This window comes from Pseudophryne corroboree, chromosome 1, assembly GCF_028390025.1.
Source record: "Pseudophryne corroboree isolate aPseCor3 chromosome 1, aPseCor3.hap2, whole genome shotgun sequence".
Classification (NCBI taxonomy): domain Eukaryota; kingdom Metazoa; phylum Chordata; class Amphibia; order Anura; family Myobatrachidae; genus Pseudophryne; species Pseudophryne corroboree.
Window position 1 is genome coordinate 978,632,372 of NC_086444.1, and position 18,838 is coordinate 978,651,209.

An 18,838-nucleotide genomic window follows, 5' to 3' on the forward strand; every position below is an offset into this window, starting at 1 on the left:
CAATGGAAGAAACACCTTTTGTGACTCCGTGTCCAGTATCATTCCCAGGAATGGGAGCCTCCGTGTTGGCTCTAGGCGAGATTTCGGAAGGTTCAGTATCCACCCGTGATCCTGGAGGAGTTTGGTTGAGAGAGCAATGCTGTCCAGCAACCTTTCCCTGGACGGCGCTTTTATCAGGAGATCGTCCAGGTATGGAATTATGTTTGCGGAGTAGAAACATCACCTCTGCCATCACCTTGGTGAACACCCTCTGTGCCACGGAGAGACCAAATGGCAGGGCCTGGAACTGGTAGTGACAGTCCTGCAGTGCAAACCGGAGATAAGCCTGATGAGGCAGCCAGATCGGAATATGAAAGTTACGCATCCTTGATATCCAGAGACACTAGGACTTCCCCCTCCTCCAGACCTGAGATCACCGCCCTCAGTGACTCCATCTTGAATTTGAACACTCGTAAGTATGGGTTCAAAGACCTGAGATACAGAATTGGTTTTACCGAATCGTCCGGCTTCGGTACTATGAATAAGTTGGAATAGTACCCCTTGTTCAGTAGATGAGTTGGAACTGGAACAATGACCTGAGTCTGTACCAGTTTTTGGATGGCATGCTGTAAAGTTATACTTGCCTCTTGTGAAACTGGCAAGCCTGATTTTAAGAATCTGTGAGGTGGGAGCTTTTGGAACTCCAGTCTGTAGCCCTGGGAAATAAGATCTATGACCCAGGGATCCTGGCACGAATTTGACCAGATCTGAGTGAAGAATTGTAGTCTGGCTCCCACCTGACAGCCTTCCAGGCATTGTGGTCCACAGTCATGCTGAAGTCTTTGAGGAAGCAGAGCCTGAGCTCTGTTCCTGAGCACCTGCTGTTGCTGGTTTGCGTGGTTTACCTCTTGCGCCGCTGGAGGACGTAGAAGCCCCGCTGGATTTCCCCTTGAACTTGGCCGTCCGAAAGGACAACTTAGAAGCTGAATAAGTTTTCTTGGTTGGGGGGGGCTGCGGAAGGAAGATACGTAGAATTACCCACAGTAGCTGTGGATAACCATTTGTCTAATTCATCTCCAAACAAGGCCTCTCCTGTGAATGGTAGGCCTTCCACTCCTTTCCTGGAGTCTGCGTCAGCAGTCCACTTGCATAGCCACAAGCCCCTGCCTGCCGACACTGCCATAGTGGTGGTGCGTGCGTTAAGCACGCCTATTTCCTTTATGGCTTCCACCATAAAATTTGCAGAGCCCAGTATATGCTGCAGGAGTAAGACAACATCCCCCCTAGATAAGGAATCTAACCCCCTCAATTAGGTTACCTGACCATTTAGCATTTGGCTTTAGTGATCAACGCACATGCAATAGTGGGTCTTTGGGGCACCCCAGCAGCTGTGTACAATGATTTGAGTGTAGTCTCAATTTTACGATCAGCCGTGTCTTTCAGGGAGGCTGCACCAGGAACAGGCAATACAATTTTACATGACAGCCTAGAGACTGATGCGTCCACAATCGGTGGATTTTCCCATTTTTTTCCCCCTATGCTCCAGAGGAAAAGATGAGAGCAACCTTTTAGGGATCTGAAACTTCTTATCAGGATTAACCCATGGCTCTTCAAACGAGGTATTCAACTCCTCTGACACAGGAAAAGTAACTGAGGACTTATTTTTTACATTAAAATAAGATTCCTCACACTCCTCTGACACCTTATCAGGAATATGCAGAACATTCCCTGTGACAGAGCTGCACCCCCCCCTCCCCCCCTGAGTCCACCTCCTCCTTCTCCTCCTCAATGTCTGTCCTGTCAGCGTCAGTCAGACTGCAGCATATGGGCCAGAGATCGCTTTTGCAGACAAATGGGAGGGGTTTGAGACGCTGTTTTGGGGACTGTGTCCCTGTTCATAAACTCATCCACAGTCTGTTTTTAAGTATTGTGTCTCTTTCTCATTGCAGGACAGTTTTGTAGAAAGAGTGAAAATCATTCCTTTGAGAGAACTAACCCACTCCGGTTCAGCCCCGCTAGCTTGTGAACCTTGAGTACCCAGAACACTCTGCTGTACAAGAAACACACTCTTTGCCTGACATAATGTCAATGTGACCACACACACACACACACACAAACTGGTTAAGCACAAGCATAGGCGGATACAGGGGAAGGGGCTGGAGCTGCAGCTCCATCCTCCCCATGCTCACACAGCAACCTACCTCCCCCATTGCCAGCTGGCCAGAGTCCAGCCCAGGCGCGGGGTTCAAATGCCAGCATTGAGGAAGACTGTTACTTATGACTGCGCAGAAGGCTTCATTAGCCCTCACTGCACCGCACAGTTTCCCAGCACTTCCTCCTCCACTTCCTTTTACCACCATGCTAGGTGCAGTCACACTCAGCCTCAGCTTTGAGAAGGCGGCCCGTGTGATTGTGACAGGGCTGTCCTGCAGATGTCTTATGCTGCTTGTTGGAGATCCAGCTGGCTGCTTCTGCTAATCAAAGATGGGCAGTTCGTGTCCTGCAGTCTGAGTCTCAGTGCAGTCCCAAAAACAAGGTATGCTGCACCTGCCACCACTAACTATAAACTTTAATAAGTATATTGTACTGGGGTGCTTTCCAGGCTCCTATAACTAATGGAATAGGTGACCAACATTTCAAGCCCAAACAGCCTTTCCATCCGGGTGAAACATTGGCAATAAACCAGGGTGCGCGCCTACGGCCAATCATTACCTCATGGCGTATTCTGTGAGGCCTCGCCCCCTGTGATACCACACCCCTTATCTGGGAGCACATGTGCCTTAGGTGAATGTAAATAAATATAACTATTACCAGTACCCTATCACGGTGCCCCCCTTTCATTTTCTTCTGGATCCGCCCCTGAACACAAGTAACCCACAAAGAGCCCTTCAGGGAGACACAGAGTTGTTTGGAGCCAGCCCCCACCGCGCCCTTACCGCTAATGCCAAGCTTAGCCGGGTCACAGACTAAGTACCCTGATAGGGGACTTAGTACACTAATAGTCCCCCCCCCCCCCTGCTATGACCCCCTGTTACCGCTAAGGTCATTTGGAGTCACACTGGAGGAGCTGCGCGTCCCTGTCAGTCAGCGTCTGTGTCCACTGCATAGGGAAAATGGCGCTGGTGAGCTGCTGGATTCTCTCATAGTGAAGCCTCGCCCCTTCAATGGTGCGCGGTCTTCCCAATTTTTTTATACTGGCTGAGGTAATTTGTGTGCTTAAAATGGAGCACAACCGTTTTAAGGCTGTGTTTGCCAGTTTGGGTACTGTGTACAGTGTACTGAGACGCATTCCGCCCCGTTTAGAAGTCATGCTTCTCCGTACCCTCGTGCCGCCATAATGGGCGGTGCCCTGCTAACCAGGATGCCGACTCAGTATTCAACACTCTTCATTCTTCTGGCTCTGTTAGGGGTGGCGGCTTTCTGCGGGAATGTATGCTCGCCATGGTGGGGCTTGCGAATAGTTCCCTCAGGAGCTCGGTGTCCTGTCAGCGGGGAATGGGACCATTAACCCTTTAAGATGTTGGGCCGTTACCCCCCCCTGAAGTCCCATGAAGCAGGCTGGTGCCAACCAGCCCTGCCTGAAAATAACAAACAGAGAAAATAAATGCAGAAAACTCTTCAGGAGCTTACTTCAGCATGACAGGCTCTACCGGGCACATTTTCTAAACTGAGTCTGGTAGGATTGGGCATAGAGGGAGGAGCCAGCCCACACTATCAAATTCTTAAAGTGCCATTGGCTCCTAGTGGATCCGTCTATACCCCATGGTCAGAGCTGGCCCTAACCAGTATGATGCCCTAGGCAAGATTTTGGCTGGTGCCCCCTAGCACCACCGCTAGTTCCGCCTCTGGCCCTGCACCCCTTTCCCAGCACCATCACCTCCCACCCATAGCAGTCCTTTTTTTTGTTTTCCTACCCCCTGTAATTTAAATAAGAACAGTGTGCACATTCGGCACACACCCCAAAAAGGTATGTTTTTTTGCTGGCAAGGGGCATGGCTACACAATAGTGCCCCCAATTCAACTTATGCCTCACAGTAGTGCAACTTTATTCACAATTTATAATGCGATAGTGTCCCTTATTCACATTACATAACACAGTAAAACCACTTTACCTTATATACGTTACTCCTCACAGCAGTGCCCCTCATTCACATGACATCATACTGAATTGCTCCTTATTCACATTACACCACAACATATTGTTCTTTATTCTCATTACACCACACCATATTGCTCCTTATTCACATTACACCACACCATATTGCTCTTTATTCACATTAGACCACACAGTAGTGCCCTTTCTATACGTTACGCCACACAGTAGAGGACCTTATACATATAATGCCACAATTGGTAATGCATTTATACACACAATACCACACAGTAATGCCCCTTACACATATGACACATATTAATGTCCTTATAAACATAATGCGCCTTACACATTATGCCAACCCTTATTAATGCTCTTATACATATAATTTCCCTTACACATATGCCGCACATTATTGCCCTGACACACATAATGTCCCTTACATATATGCCACACATTATTAGTGCCCTTATACACATAATAACACACACAGTGCCCCTTACACATATGTTACGCATTATTAATGCCCTTATACACATAATGACACATATAGTTCCTGGCGTGAGTCAACTGGCAGCTCTGCTAACGTCAGGTGCCTATTTTTTATTAAAATACATCTTATTTGCATTGCTATGTGGCTAGGATGCACAAGCAGCTTCTGCTGATTAAAATGATAGGCGGCATGCCTATATACTGTGTACGACTGTGGCTGTATCTGCATACAAAATGCTACACACATAATATAGGCATGCTGCATATCATTTTAATCAGCAGAAGCTGCTTGTGCCCCTAGGCATATCAGATGCCCTAGGCAATTGCCTAGTTTGCCTATGCCTAGGGCCGGCTCTGCCCATGGTACTAAATAGACCCCAGTATCCTCTAGGACGTAAGAGAAAAATAAGAATTTACTCACCGGTAATTCTATTTCTCGTAGTCCGTAGTGGATGCTGGGAACTCCGTAAGGACCATGGGGAATAGCGGCTCCGCAGGAGTCTGGGCACAACTAAAAGAAAGCTTTTAGACTACCTGGTGTGCACTGGCTCCTCCCACTATGACCCTCCTCCAAGCCTCAGTTAGGATACTGTGCCCGGCAGAGCTGACACAATAAGGAAAGATTTTGAATCCCGGGTAAGACTCATACCAGCCACACCAATCACACCGTATAACTCGTGATACCATATCCAGTTAACAGTATGAAATTTAACTGAGCCTCTCAACAGATGGCTCATAACAATAACCCTTTAGTGAACAACAACTATGTACAAGTATTGCAGACAATCCGCACTTGGGACGGGCGCCCAGCATCCACTACGGACTTCGAGAAATAGAATTACCGGTGAGTAAATTCTTATTTTCTCTGACGTCCTAGTGGATGCTGGGAACTCCGTAAGGACCATGGGGATTATACCAAAGCTCCCAAACGGGCGGGAGAGTGCGGATGAGACTGCAGCACCGAATGAGAGAACTCAAGGTCCTCCTCAGCCAGGGTATCAAATTTGAAGAATTTTGCAAACGTGTTTGCCCCTGACCAAGTCGCAGCTCGGCAAAGTTGTAAAGCCGAGACCCCTCGGGCAGCCGCCCAAGATGAGCCCACCTTCCTTGTAGAATGGTCTTTTACTGATTTAGGATGCGGCAGTCCAGCCGCAGAATGCGCCAGCTGAATTGTGCTACAAATCCAGCGAGCAATAGTCTGCTTAGAAGCAGGAGCACCCAGTTTGTTGGGTGCATACAGGATAAATAGCGAGTCAGTTTTCCTGACTCCAGCCGTCCTGGAAACATAAATTTTCAAGGCCCTGACTACGTCCAGTAACTTGGAATCCTCCAAGTCGCTAGTAGCCGCAGGCACTACAATAGGTTGGTTCAAGTGAAAAGCAGATACCACCTTAGGGAGAAACTGGGGACGAGTCCTCAATTCTGCCCTATCCATATGGAAAATCAGATAAGGGCTTTTAAATGACAAAGCTGCAAATTCTGATACACGCCTGGCCGAAGCCAAGGCCAATAACATGACCACTTTCCACGTGAGATATTTTAGATCCACGGTCTTTAGTGGCTCAAACCAATGTGATTTTAGGAAATTCAACACCACGTTGAGATCCCAGGGTGCCACTGGAGGCACAAAGGGGGGCTGAATATGCAGCACTCCTTTTACAAATGTCTGAACTTCAGGTAGTGAAGCTAGTTCTTTTTGGAAGAAAATCGACAGAGCCGATATCTGTACCTTAATGGAACCTAATTTTAGGCCCATAGTCACTCCTGCCTGTAGGAAGTGCAGAAATCGACCCAGCTGAAATTCCTCTGTTGGGGCCTTATTGGCCTCACACCAAGCAACATATTTCTGCCATATGCGGTGATAATGTTTTACCGTTACATCTTTCCTGGCTTTAATCAGCGTAGGAATGACATCCTCCGGAATGCCCTTTTCCTTTAGGATCCGGCGTTCAACCGCCATACCGTCAAACGCAGCCGCGGTAAGTCTTGGAACAGACAGGGCCCATGCTGCAGCAGGTCCTGTCTGAGCGGCAGAGGCCATGGGTCCTCTGAGATCATTTCTTGAAGTTCCGGGTACCAAGCTCTTCTTGGCCAATCCGGAACCACGAGTATTGTCCTTACTCCTCGTTTTCTTATTATTCTCAGTACCTTTGGTATGAGAGGCAGAGGAGGGAACACATAAACTGACTGGTACACCCACGGTGTCACTAGAGCGTCCACCGCTATCGCCTGAGGGTCCCTTGACCTGGCGCAATATCTCTCCAGTTTTTTGTTTAGGCGGGACGCCATCATGTCCACCTGTGGCCATTCCCAACGATTTACAATCAGTGTGAAGACTTCTGGATGAAGTCCCCACTCTCCCGGGTGGAGGTCGTGCCTGCTGAGGAAGTCTGCTTCCCAGTTGTCCACTCCCGGAATGAACACTGCTGACAGTGCTAGCACGTGATTTTCCGCCCATCGGAGAATCCTTGTGGCTTCTGCCATTGCCGTCCTGCTTCTTGTGCCGCCCTGTCGGTTTACATGGGCGACCGCCGTGATGTTGTCTGACTGGATCAGTACCGGCTGGCAGTGCCGTAACTAGACATTTTAGCGCTATGTGCAAGAAACAGCATCGGCGCCCCCCCTCCTATTTAATATAGGGCCAGTGCGCGCCAAAACTATAAGGGCATGGCTTCATTAGGAAGGGGTGTGGCCACAATATAATATCAATTCATATTATACTGCACAGTAGTCTCCATTATTCAAATGACACTGCACAGTAGCACCACTACACCAGATAGAGCCCCTTTTACACATCACGGCGGGCAGAGTCCCGCATGTCCCAGTCGCACAGCGCACCCATCCCAGTCGCACTCATCCCATTTGGACAACACAAGTGTCTTGATTCTTAGCGTTCAGAGGGTTGGAGTAGCAGGACAGGATACAACTGAGTGTACCTTGCAGTGCCCGGTATATCAGGACACCTGCTGTAGCCGCTTTGCTGTGGGTGTGCATGGTGCTGCTAGCGACAGACAGCCTGGAATCTAGCAGGAAGCAAGATCATGCGACCGCCTGGGTACGGGTGCGCAGTGCGAGGCTTGGAACGCACATCCAGGAAGTCAGTTGGAAAGCACAGACTGGGAGCGCCGCTGTGTTTCCCATTATGGTAGCGTCTAGTTACCAGACACAACCTTCCCATCACACTGGTGGCTGCCGGCGGCGTTGAGCGCATCCCCATTGTAGTCACATTGGGGATGTAGACAATTATGCCTTCAGGGCGACTGCGCTGTGTGCCAGGCACCCCTGGCACACACGTAGTTACGGCCCTGCTCCTCGCTACTGAGTGTTCAAACTTAAAATAAACTACAGCTCCCAGCAGCAAGGGCTGCTGGGAGCTGTAGGTTATTTTAAGTCTGAACCAACAGTGTAGCGCAGTGAGGTGTCAGACTGTCCGGCACCAGTAACAGATCTCCCTTAGCCCTGTTTAGTAAAGTACATAAGCACTGTAACTTATTATAAATGCTGCCGGGTCAGAGTGTGTTCACTTCACCCGGCAGGCAGCATTTACTAAAGCCCTCTTCCCTCCCGCGCCACCCTCCGACATGTGTGCATTCACTCACCAGCCCAGCTTGGAAATGAATGAGAGGAGCTGAGCGGCACACAGGCAGGCGGTGAGCAGCTAGTGTCAGTGATGGAGCCGGACACCGTACACCCTCCCGCAGCAGCAGCAGCCTACACACAATCTCACAGCTGCCGTGTGGGAATGGTTGGTTCTATATCGTCCCTTAGCCCACTTGATTCTAGCATCTACCGTGTGGGAATGGGATACAGGAGTAGCGTGGCTAAGCCAGCAGTGCAGACAAGCCGGGGAGTGGGCGGACCGAATGGGAGGCGGGGACCGGGCAGGATGCAGAACAAGCCGGGGGAGTGTACAGACAGCTCCAGCTCCGCTGCTATGTGTAATGGCAGCGCAGCGTTATGCCCAGCTGAGAAGTAGCCGGGCGCTATCGCTTAGATTTACTAGTGCGATGTGGCCCTGCGGGTGTTGCCGGCGGTTGTGCGCCCACAGTGCTTATGCGCTGTGTGCCAGGCACCGCCGGCACACACCTAGTTACGGCGCTGCCGGCTGGTGTAGAAGCAGGGGTTTTGCCTGACTTAGGGCATTGTAAATGGCCCTTAGTTCTAGAATATTTATGTGTAGGGAAGTCTCCTGACTCGACCATAGTCCTTGGAAGTTTCTTCCCTGTGTGACTGCCCCCCAGCCTCGAAGGCTGGCATCCGTGGTCACCAGGACCCAGTCCTGTATGCCGAATCTGCGGCCCTCTAGGAGATGAGCACTCTGCAGCCACCACAGCAGAGACACCCTGGTTCTTGGAGACAGGGTTATTAGCCGATGCATCTGAAGATGCGATCTGGACCACTGGTCCAACAGGTCCCACTGAAAGATTCTGGCATGGAACCTGCCGAAAGGAATTGCTTCGTAAGAAGCCACCATCTTTCCCAGGACTCGCGTGCAGTGATGCACCGACACCTGTTTTGGTTTCAGGAGGTCTCTGACTAGAGATGACAGCTCCTTGGCTTTCTCCTCCGGGAGAAACACTTTTTTCTGGACTGTGTCCAAAATCATTCCCAGGAACAGTAGACGTGTCGTCGGAATCAGCTGTGACTTTGGAATATTCAGAATCCAACCGTGCTGGTGCAGCACCTCCTGAGATAGTGCTACTCCTACCAACAACTGCTCCCTGGATCTCGCCTTTATTAGGAGATCGTCCAAGTACGGGATAATTAAAACTCCCTTTTTTCGAAGGAGTATCATCATTTCCGCCATTACCTTGGTAAACACCCTCGGTGCCGTGGACAGTCCAAACGGCAGCGTCTGGAATTGGTAATGGCAATTTTGTACCGCAAATCTGAGGTACTCCTGGTGAGGATGATAAATGGGGACATGCAGGTAAGCATCCTTGATGTCCAGGGATACCATGTAATCCCCCTCGTCCAGGCTTGCAATAACCGCCCTGAGCGATTCCATCTTGAACTTGAACTTTTTTATGTATGTGTTCAAGGATTTCAAATTTAAAATGGGTCTCACCGAACCGTCCGGTTTCGGTACCACAAACAGTGTGGAATAGTAACCCCGTCCTTGTTGAAGTAGGGGCACCTTGACTATCACCTGCTGGGAATACAGCTTGTGAATTGCCTCTAGCACAGCCTCCCTGCCTGAGGGAGTTGTTGGCAAGGCAGATTTGAGGAAACGGCGGGGGGGAGACGCCTCGAATTCCAGTTTGTACCCCTGAGATACTACTTGCAAGATCCAGGGATCCACCTGTGAGCGAGCCCACTGATCGCTGAAATTTTTGAGGCGGCCCCCCACCGTACCTGGCTCCGCCTGTGGAGCCCCACCGTCATGCGGCGGACTTGGAAGAAGCGGGGGAGGACTTTTGCTCCTGGGAACCTGCTGTTTGTTGCAGCCTTTTTCCCCTACCTCTGCCTCTGGACAGAAAGGACCCGCCTTTTCCTCGCCTGTTTCTCTGGGTCCGAAAGGACTGTACTTGATAAAACTGCGCTTTTTTAGGCTGTGAGGGAACCTGGGGTTAAAATGCTGACTTCCCAGCTGTCGCTGTGGAAACTAGGTCCGAGAGACCATCCCCGAATAACTCCTCACCCTTATAAGGCAAAACTTCCATGTGCCTTTTGGAATCTGCATCCCCTGTCCACTGCCGAGTCCATAAGCCTCTCCTAGCAGAAATGGACAATGCACTTATTTTAGATGCCAGCCGGCAGATCTCCCTCTGTGCATCCCTCATGTATAAGACTGAGTCTTTTATATGCTCTATGGTTAGGAGAATAGTGTCCCTGTCTAGGGTGTCAATATTTTCTGACAGGGAATCTGACCATGCAGCGGCAGCACTGCACATCCATGCTGACGCAATAGCTGGTCTAAGTATAATGCCTGAGTGTGTATATACAGACTTCAGGATCGCCTCCTGCTTTCTATCCGCAGGCTCCTTTAGGGCGGCCGGAGACGGAAGTGCCACCTTTTTAGACAAACGTGTGAGCGCTTTATCCACCCTAGGAGGTGTTTCCCAACGTGCCCTATCCTCTGGCGGGAAAGGGAACGCCATTAGTAATTTTTTAGAGATTACCAATCTTTTATCGGGGAAAGCCCACGCTTCTTCACACACTTCATTTAATTCTTCAGATGGGGGAAAAACTACGGGTAGTTATTTCTCCCCAAACATAATACCCTTTTTAGTGGTACCTGGGTTTATATCCGAAATGTGTAATACCTCCTTCATTGCCTCAATCATGCAACGAATGGCCCTTGTGGACATTAGATTAGACTAATCGTCGTCGACACTGGTATCAGTATCCGTGTCGACATCTGCGTCTGCCATCTGAGGTAGCGGGCGTTTTAGAGCCCCTGATGGCCTTTGAGACACCTGGGCAGGCACGAGCTGAGAAGCCGGCTGTCCCGCATTTGGCATGTCGTCAAATTTTTTGTGTAAGGAGTCGACACTTGCACGTAATTCCTTCCATAAAACCATCCACTCAGGTGTCTGCCCCGTCATTTCTCCCTTACAGCGGAACTGTAAGGGAGAAATGGCGCCAGTGTGCTGAGGGAGATAGCTCCGCCCCTTTTTCGCGGACTTTTCTCCCGCTTTTTTAAGGATTCTGGAAGGGGTAATTATCACATATATAGCCTCTGGGGCTATATATTGTGATTGTTTTGCCAGCTAAGGTGTTTTTATTGCTGCTCAGGGCGCCCCCCCCCCCCCCCCAAGCGCCCTGCACCCTCAGTGACCGGAGTGTGAAGTGTGTATGAGGAGCAATGGCGCACAGCTGCAGTGCTGTGCGCTACCTTGGTGAAGACAGAAGTCTTCATGCCGCCGATTTTCCGGACTTCTTCTTGCTTCTGGCTCTGTAAGGGGGGCGGCGGCGCGGCTCCGGGACCGAACACCAAGGCCAGTTCCATGCGGTCGATCCCTCTGGAGCTAATGGTGTCCAGTAGCCTAAGAAGCCCAAGCTAGCTGCAAGCAGGTAGGTTCGCTTCTTCTCCCCTTAGTCCCTCGTTGCAGTGAGCCTGTTGCCAGCAGGTCTCACTGTAAAATAAAAAACCTAAATTATACTTTCTTTCTAAGAGCTCAGGAGAGCCCCTAGTGTGCATCCAGCTCGGCTGGGCACAAAAATCTAACTGAGGCTTGGAGGAGGGTCATAGTGGGAGGAGCCAGTGCACACCAGGTAGTCTAAAAGCTTTCTTTTAGTTGTGCCCAGACTCCTGCGGAGCCGCTATTCCCCATGGTCCTTACGGAGTTCCCAGCATCCACTAGGACGTCAGAGAAATAGTAATGAATAACCCCAGGTCTTGCATATGACTTTTGTTCTGCAAAGCTGTGAAACTGCAGGAAGTCAGGATAAGATGCAGTTATGTTATTTGTGAACTTCAAGGGGCCTCCTCTTCCCTACTAGCCTGAGCCCTTTTTTCCTTATCAACATAATTCAGGCATCGATCAATTGTAGCACGTGATGGTGCTCCAGGTGGTGGACATTTGCCCATTATGCAATGTGCACGCTTCAATAAAAAGGAAGATGTGAAAAAAAAATATCCTCCACTTGAATGTTCAGCCAAGAACAATCTGGCTCTCTCTACGCTCTCTCCGGAAAATGAATGATGCACTCGTTCTAAACTGGTTTTCCACATATTTCCTCATTTTGCAGTAATGTGAAATATACATACATTTTTTTCACATAACTACATCCCTCTGGTATAACTGGACAGAAAATGTCAGGATACAGAATGAGAGAGGACCATTTAGTTTCTATGGTTATAGATAGGGACCTAGTGCTGTCAATGTAACCATAATATGTTTAACCATTTAGCGCCCCTTACAACTTTGTGGCTAAAACCAATAAACTTTGCCAGCGTAACGTGTGCCAGTTTGAAAGCAGATGAAACTATACATGTACAATCTAGTGTACATACTGTTCAAAGGGGTTTGAGCTGATATGCCGGCATTTGGGATGCCGTCGGTCAGAATACCCACCAAAGCATCCCAATAGTTAGAGAATCCCATGTAAGTATGTTAACCAGGGGTGCAAGTATGCGGGTACGCTCGGGTACGGAGTACCCTTAAGAATTTGGCAGCGGGTACTCAGTAGCACCTGCCACACACTTTGCCATTACCACAATTATAATGTGCCACAAAGCAGCAAGATGGTGCTTGGCAGCATGACGGCTCCTCCCACTTTGTCTGGGTTACTAGGAGTGCGACAGTGGCCGTATTTTCCTGTTATAATGGAGGCATTACTATATATTGTTATTAAATTCGGGGCATTACTATATATTTCTATTATACTGGAGGTATCACTATATATTTCTATTATACTGGGGGCATTACTATATATTTCTATTATACTGGAGGAATTACTATATATTTTTAGCCTTGCCTCCAGATTCCCCCCCCCCCCCAAAAAAAAGGGGCTGTTGTGTGGCCACGACACTAGTGTAATGTAGCCACTCCCGCTAGCAGCATGTGACCACGCCCCCCACATCACATGACCACGCCCATTCTTGTCACTCAGTACCACTAAGAAAATATTTCTACTTGCACCCCTGATGTTAACCCTCCCCCCTACTCCCCTGACCCTCCCTTCCTTCAGCCTAACCCCGCCCCCCCCTTCCCCCTGCAGCCTTACCATAACCCACTCCAGTGGTACCTAAAACTCTAAAGCTAACATCTCCGACGGGCCGGCAACAGTCGTTCAGGATCCCGGCGGTTGGGATTGTGATCTTATCCGAGCAGTGTAGTGATTTCGGCATCTGCATTTAGACTGCCAGTATCCCGACCCCGTCGGGTCGGGTGAGTATCCCGTTCAAAGTCATCACTGTATTCTGTAGTTAGTGGGCTTGATTCCGAGTTGGGCACTGGCACTTCTGCTCTAGCGTCTGTTGCCGGAGTCACGGGATGCAATAATATGCAAATGATAATGTTAGCCTTCCCCTTGTGCACTAGCACGTGCATGTGTGAGTCCTGAGACACCCACTGTCAGTGCCCGTGCATGCTGTAATACCGCCCGTGGCTCTAGATGCTCACCATAAACATGAGCATGGCCTGTGTGTCTGAGAATGCTTTCATGCCAGCAACATTCCCATAAAATGAATTGTAGACTATGGAAATACGTACAACACAGATTAATGCTAAAAAGGGGATCTACATTATAACTGTGATCTTACAATCACCAAGCAATAATACAGAACAGTAAAGATGTTCTATCACTAATAAGAGTAATATGAATGCACACATATGATTTCTGCAATAAGGAACTTGATGAGTGGTTTTAATGTCTGTCATGAGTGTCAGTATAAAACTACAGTACAGTAATAAATGGAGAAAAATGATATAACATAGAAACCTGTTTGAAAAAAACAATCTGTGAGTGACGTCCGTTGTGGAAAGTAGAAACAACATTAAAAGCAAAACAACCAATGATGCACAAATAATACAGTATGTACTATAGTGACAGTTTAGCGAATGATATTAACAAACTGCAACTGGAAGGATAACGGATAGGGAAACAAAACAAAGGTGTTTATATTTGTAGTGTGTAGTACAGTGCAAGCACACCGCTCAGCCTGTTCTTACTACCAGTCAATGGCTGCAGTCAGTTGCTATGATACATATAAATACACAGCAGGAAACTATTAATAGAAAGATTACAAGCAGATGATGATCAGTAACCAGTGTCTAGAAAGCAAAATGTAGCTGGTCTTAGAGCAATAGCCGGCTTCAGATATTGATGTTCAATATAGTTGTATTTAAAATTACCCCCACTGCATATGTAATGGATCCTCGCTCACCATAAGGCATTCTCCAGATTAGGCCTCACACTAGTGAATAAGGGAAAGACTATTTATAAAATCTTTACAGACACGGGGTATATGCAATTGCGGTCGAATCGTGCCGTTCTTTCGTCCGTTTAAAAATTCGCCTGTACTCGACAGCCGCAGCCCTGCCGCCGGGACCATGAATTCACCATATGCAATGCAAAATGGATTCGACACTCCCCTTGGCGGATCACGGACCAATCGGCGAGTAGTGGGCGTCCTGAATTCGACTTCCCGCCGTTTGCAGCCCTTTATTAGGGCTTGTTTGCTGCGTGCTCAGCAGCCATTTTGTGAACCTGCAGAGAGGTGAGAGGAGGTGCAGAGCTAGCAAATTGATTGTTTGCTGTGGTATCGTTTGGACACCCAGCAGGCTTTATTCCAGGACAGACAGGAGGATACCTGTTACCCCGGAGGAGAGTCGTTTTTGGAGTTACTACATTTGTAGGTAAGTACCACATGTGGGTCTGGTGTTGCATGTATGTGTAGTGGGGGTTGCCATGAGGTGTACATGGGGTGTTTGGGTATGTGTGCAGGTATGTGTATAGCTCCTGCTTGTTCTGCTGCATTTTTTTGTCGAGTTTTGTGTTTTGGGTAGTTTTTCACGTTTTTTTTTTCTTCTTAAAATTACTTTTTGGGTCTTGCTTTTGCATTGGTGTACCTCCAGCATGTGCAGGAATGATTTTTGGCTAGTTTGGGCTGATTTTAGTGTGTGTCGGTATCAATGCGGTCGACATGTCGAGTCGTTTGTTTGTTAAAACCATATTTTTCCCTCCTGTTTTAGCACTGGTGTACCTGCAGAATGTGCAGGGATGCTTTTTGACTAGTTTGGGGTGATTTGGACAAAGTTTGTGTCATCCATGAGGTCGACATGTGGTGTCGTTTGTTTGCCAAACATGTTTTTTCCCTCCTATTTTAGCACTGGTGTACCTGCAGAATGTGCAGGGATGCTTTTTGACTAGTTTGGGGGTGATTTGGAGCAAGTTTGTGTCATCTATGAGGTCGACATGTGATGTCGGTTGTTTGCCAAACATGTTTTTTCCCTCCTGTTTTAGCACTGGTGTACCTGCAGAATGTGCAGGGATGCTTTTTGACTAGTTTGGGGTGATTTGGAGCAAGTATGTGTCATCTGAGGTCGACATGTGGTGTCGGTTGTTTGCCAAACATGTTTTTTCCCTCCTATTTTAGCACTGGTATACCTCCAGAATGTGCAGGGATGCTTTTTGACTAGTTTGGGGTGAATGTCAGCCATTTTGTGTGTGTCAGCCATTTTGTGTTAGCACTGGTTGACTTCCAGTATGTGCAGGGATGCTTGAACGGGGTTTTTTTTTTTTTTTCCTTTCTATTTTTCATTATTATTTTTTTTATTATTTTTGGTGTTTGGTCCTGCTTGAGAACTGGGGTCCCAGCAGCATGACATGTGGTTGCATATAATTTTGTAATGTGTTTTAAATTTGTTAAAATATATATATATTTTTTTCATTTTACAACAGAGATGTCCAGGGACAAGCGGGCCCGATCCACCCCTTCCCCCCACCCCTCAGAAGAAATGTCCCTGCATAGCAACGAGGAGTGGGAGCCGACCCAGGAGGAGGATACGACCGACCAGGCATGCAGTGACCAGCCGCGGTCGTCAAGGGACCAAATGGAGAAGTCTAAAAAGAAAAAGCCTAGAAAGGTACTGACAACACCTGCAGACATAATAGCATCCAACTCGACACACCCTAGTTTGCGCACTGCCATGCACACCTACAGGTATATTTGCGCAATGCCAGGGATACTGACACTCACAGGTACATACCGATCTTATTAAATGCATGGTTTTTTTTTTAATCCCTAAAGGCAAGAATCCAGCCAGAGGAGCAGTCGGAGGAGGAAGCCTCTGGTGAAGATGCAGGACAGAAGAAGCCGCGTGGACCCAGATATACTGAGGCGGAAAACTGTGCCCTAGTGGATGGCGTCGACAGGTCCTACGACGTTCTGTATGGACCAAGGGCACAGACCACAGCAGCTAAGACTAAACGAAACATCTGGGATGCCATCGCGAACCAAGTCACTGCAGTATCTGGAAACCGCCGGAGCACCAGAAACTGCATGAAGCGGTACAGTGATTGCCGCAGACAGACCAAAAAGAAGATGGGGATTCAGCGCCGACATGAGACAGCTACGGGAGGTGGCCCGGCTCCCAATCTGAAGTGGCTACCCTGGGAGGAAGTTATTAAAAGGCGCATGAACCCTGCCATGGTCCAAGGAGTTCACGGAGGTGTGGACTCCAGCCGTCCTGCTGGCTTTCCCGAGGAGGAAGAACCGCCCAGAAGACGGAAGAAGGCGGGAGACAAGCAGTCCAAAAGGAGGCCTGATGGTAAGAATACATTCAGATGAGCTGTACGAAAATAATTTTTTTTTGTATTTGCTAATGTTTTTTTTTTTTTTTCAGACACGCCTGCCCAGAGGACATCAACTGCGCGCAGGACATCGCCAGCGCGCGGACCAATACCTGCGCAGCAGGCATCGACAGCAGCTCGCGGACCACCACCTGCGCAGCAAGCATCAGGAGCGCACAGATCATCGCCTGTGCGCCACACATCGTCATCGCGCAGTAAGTCACCTGTGCGCCAGACACCGTCGGCGACCACACCACCAGATGGGCGCCAAACTACAGCTCCTGCGCGCAGTTCATCACCAGATCGTCATCTCTCCTGGAGCTCTGGGACTGTGACAGAAAAGCCTCAGCAAGACATTACCCTTGTGGACCCATCACCCGAATTGTTTGAGTCTACAGGGTTAACGGACGAGACCTTTATTGGGTTTGAAGACAGCCATGCAGAAGTATCCAGACAGACCCATGAAAAGTCTCCAGAAATGAGGACAAGTGAAGCTCCTGGAGCAGCGGCATCACAGGATGGAGAAGGTTTGTATTTAATTTTTGGGAGTGTGGTGGTGGGGGGTGCACCAGTTTTGTATAGTTTATTAACTTTAATTTTTTTTTCTTTTGCAAACAGTGGTGCCACGGACCAGCAGCGGATTTGCTTCGGGGATTGGTTCCTACTACAGGCCGGATCTCATACAGGATTCGTCAGAGGATGACGAGGTGGAAGTGCAGCAGCCTGCAGTTTCTACATCCCTGTGTGAGTAAATATCGAATTGTGAGCCTTCAAACAAATGTATGATGAATGTGTATAATAATTTCTAATTTTCTTTACAGCTGCACAAATGCAATTGGTGGCAGACGTCCAGGAAGGGCAGGATCCCTCAAATGTTCGGAGGGTAAACAACCTGGCAGCAGAGATGAATGTCAGCCAGGATAGTTTTCGGGTTGTCGTAGGAAGCAGACTGGACGCCATTGAGAGGACAATGGATAAGATAGCAAACGGTCTGCTTGAAATGCAGAAGGCTCATGCCGACAGCGCGGCCAAAATGCTAAAGACCAGAAGAGAAGATCATAGGGAGACTATGGACATCTTTCACATTCTGGCCAAATCCATCAGCCGGCTGGTGGAGAACACATCATGCCTGGCACACAGCAATGACAACATGTCGGAGAGCCATCGACAATCCTCATCCAGCCAACAGATGATCGCAACCACACTGCAGATGATCTATGATAAACTCCCAGAACCAGCTCATCAACATGCTGGTGATCCACCAATTTCGCCATCAAGAGCCACAAGGACGCTTCCTTCCCTTCCTACACTACCATCCTGGTATAGATGGTCACAGATGTACCAAGGATATACAGGGATGTACCCCACCCACCAGATGCCTCCACCACCGGCCGCAACATCTACAGCCGCACGGGCCCCGAGGCCTAGTCAACCCACTACCCAGCCTCCCAGGACATCGATGCCCCATCAGGAGGAAGACCAGGATCCGTACAGACTTCCACCATGAGCCCGGTCGTATTGTTTTATTTACCGTTATGTTTTTCATGTATCCCTTTCTTCCCCTCCCATTAGTTTTTTTTTTTTTCTTACTATTGTTTTATATGTGTTGGGCTCCCCCACCCGTGACCGGGTACTACCAAGGAGCTTTATGTGTAGGCATACATGCGCGGGCATGTATGCGGGCGCGTGTGGTAACGGATGAAAGCTCGTTGTGGCTAAATGTATGATGGGCCAAAGAGCTATTCTGATACCACTCTTTTACCCAAAAAATACTTTTTGTAATGGTGTACAATATTCTTTCACTGTTGTGTGAATTTACTATTCACTAATGTTTGTTTTTGGCTTATTCATAGGATTGGGTGGAAAATTTAAGTGGACGGCATAGTTCGTGTTGTGCGTACCAAGGTGAGTAGAGCCATGTTTCAATGTATATATTCAAGAAACTGTGGACCGCCTACCTTTGTGGAACCACACAGCCCAGCAATGGGTCATGCTGGGCTGTGTGGTTCCACAAATGCAAGCGTGTCAAAG

General features: G+C 48.6%; 1 protein-coding gene across 1 annotated transcript; it reads left to right on the plus strand.

Moving 5' to 3' along the window:
- The first annotated feature begins 17,429 nt into the window (after window positions 1-17,429).
- Window positions 17,430-18,314, plus strand: LOC134980288 (uncharacterized). The gene is made up of 2 exons (XM_063947076.1): window positions 17,430-17,551; window positions 17,629-18,314. The coding sequence occupies exon 2, from the start codon at window positions 17,637-17,639 to the stop codon at window positions 18,312-18,314; it is 678 nt and encodes a 225-aa protein (XP_063803146.1). The 5' UTR covers window positions 17,430-17,551; window positions 17,629-17,636.
- The last annotated feature ends 524 nt before the right edge of the window (window positions 18,315-18,838 follow it).

What these genes read in the sequence shown, in the direction of transcription:
- LOC134980288 (XM_063947076.1), top strand. Translation starts at nt 17,637, where the DNA reads ATGCAATTGGTGGCAGACGTCCAGGAAGGGCAGGATCCCTCAAATGTT.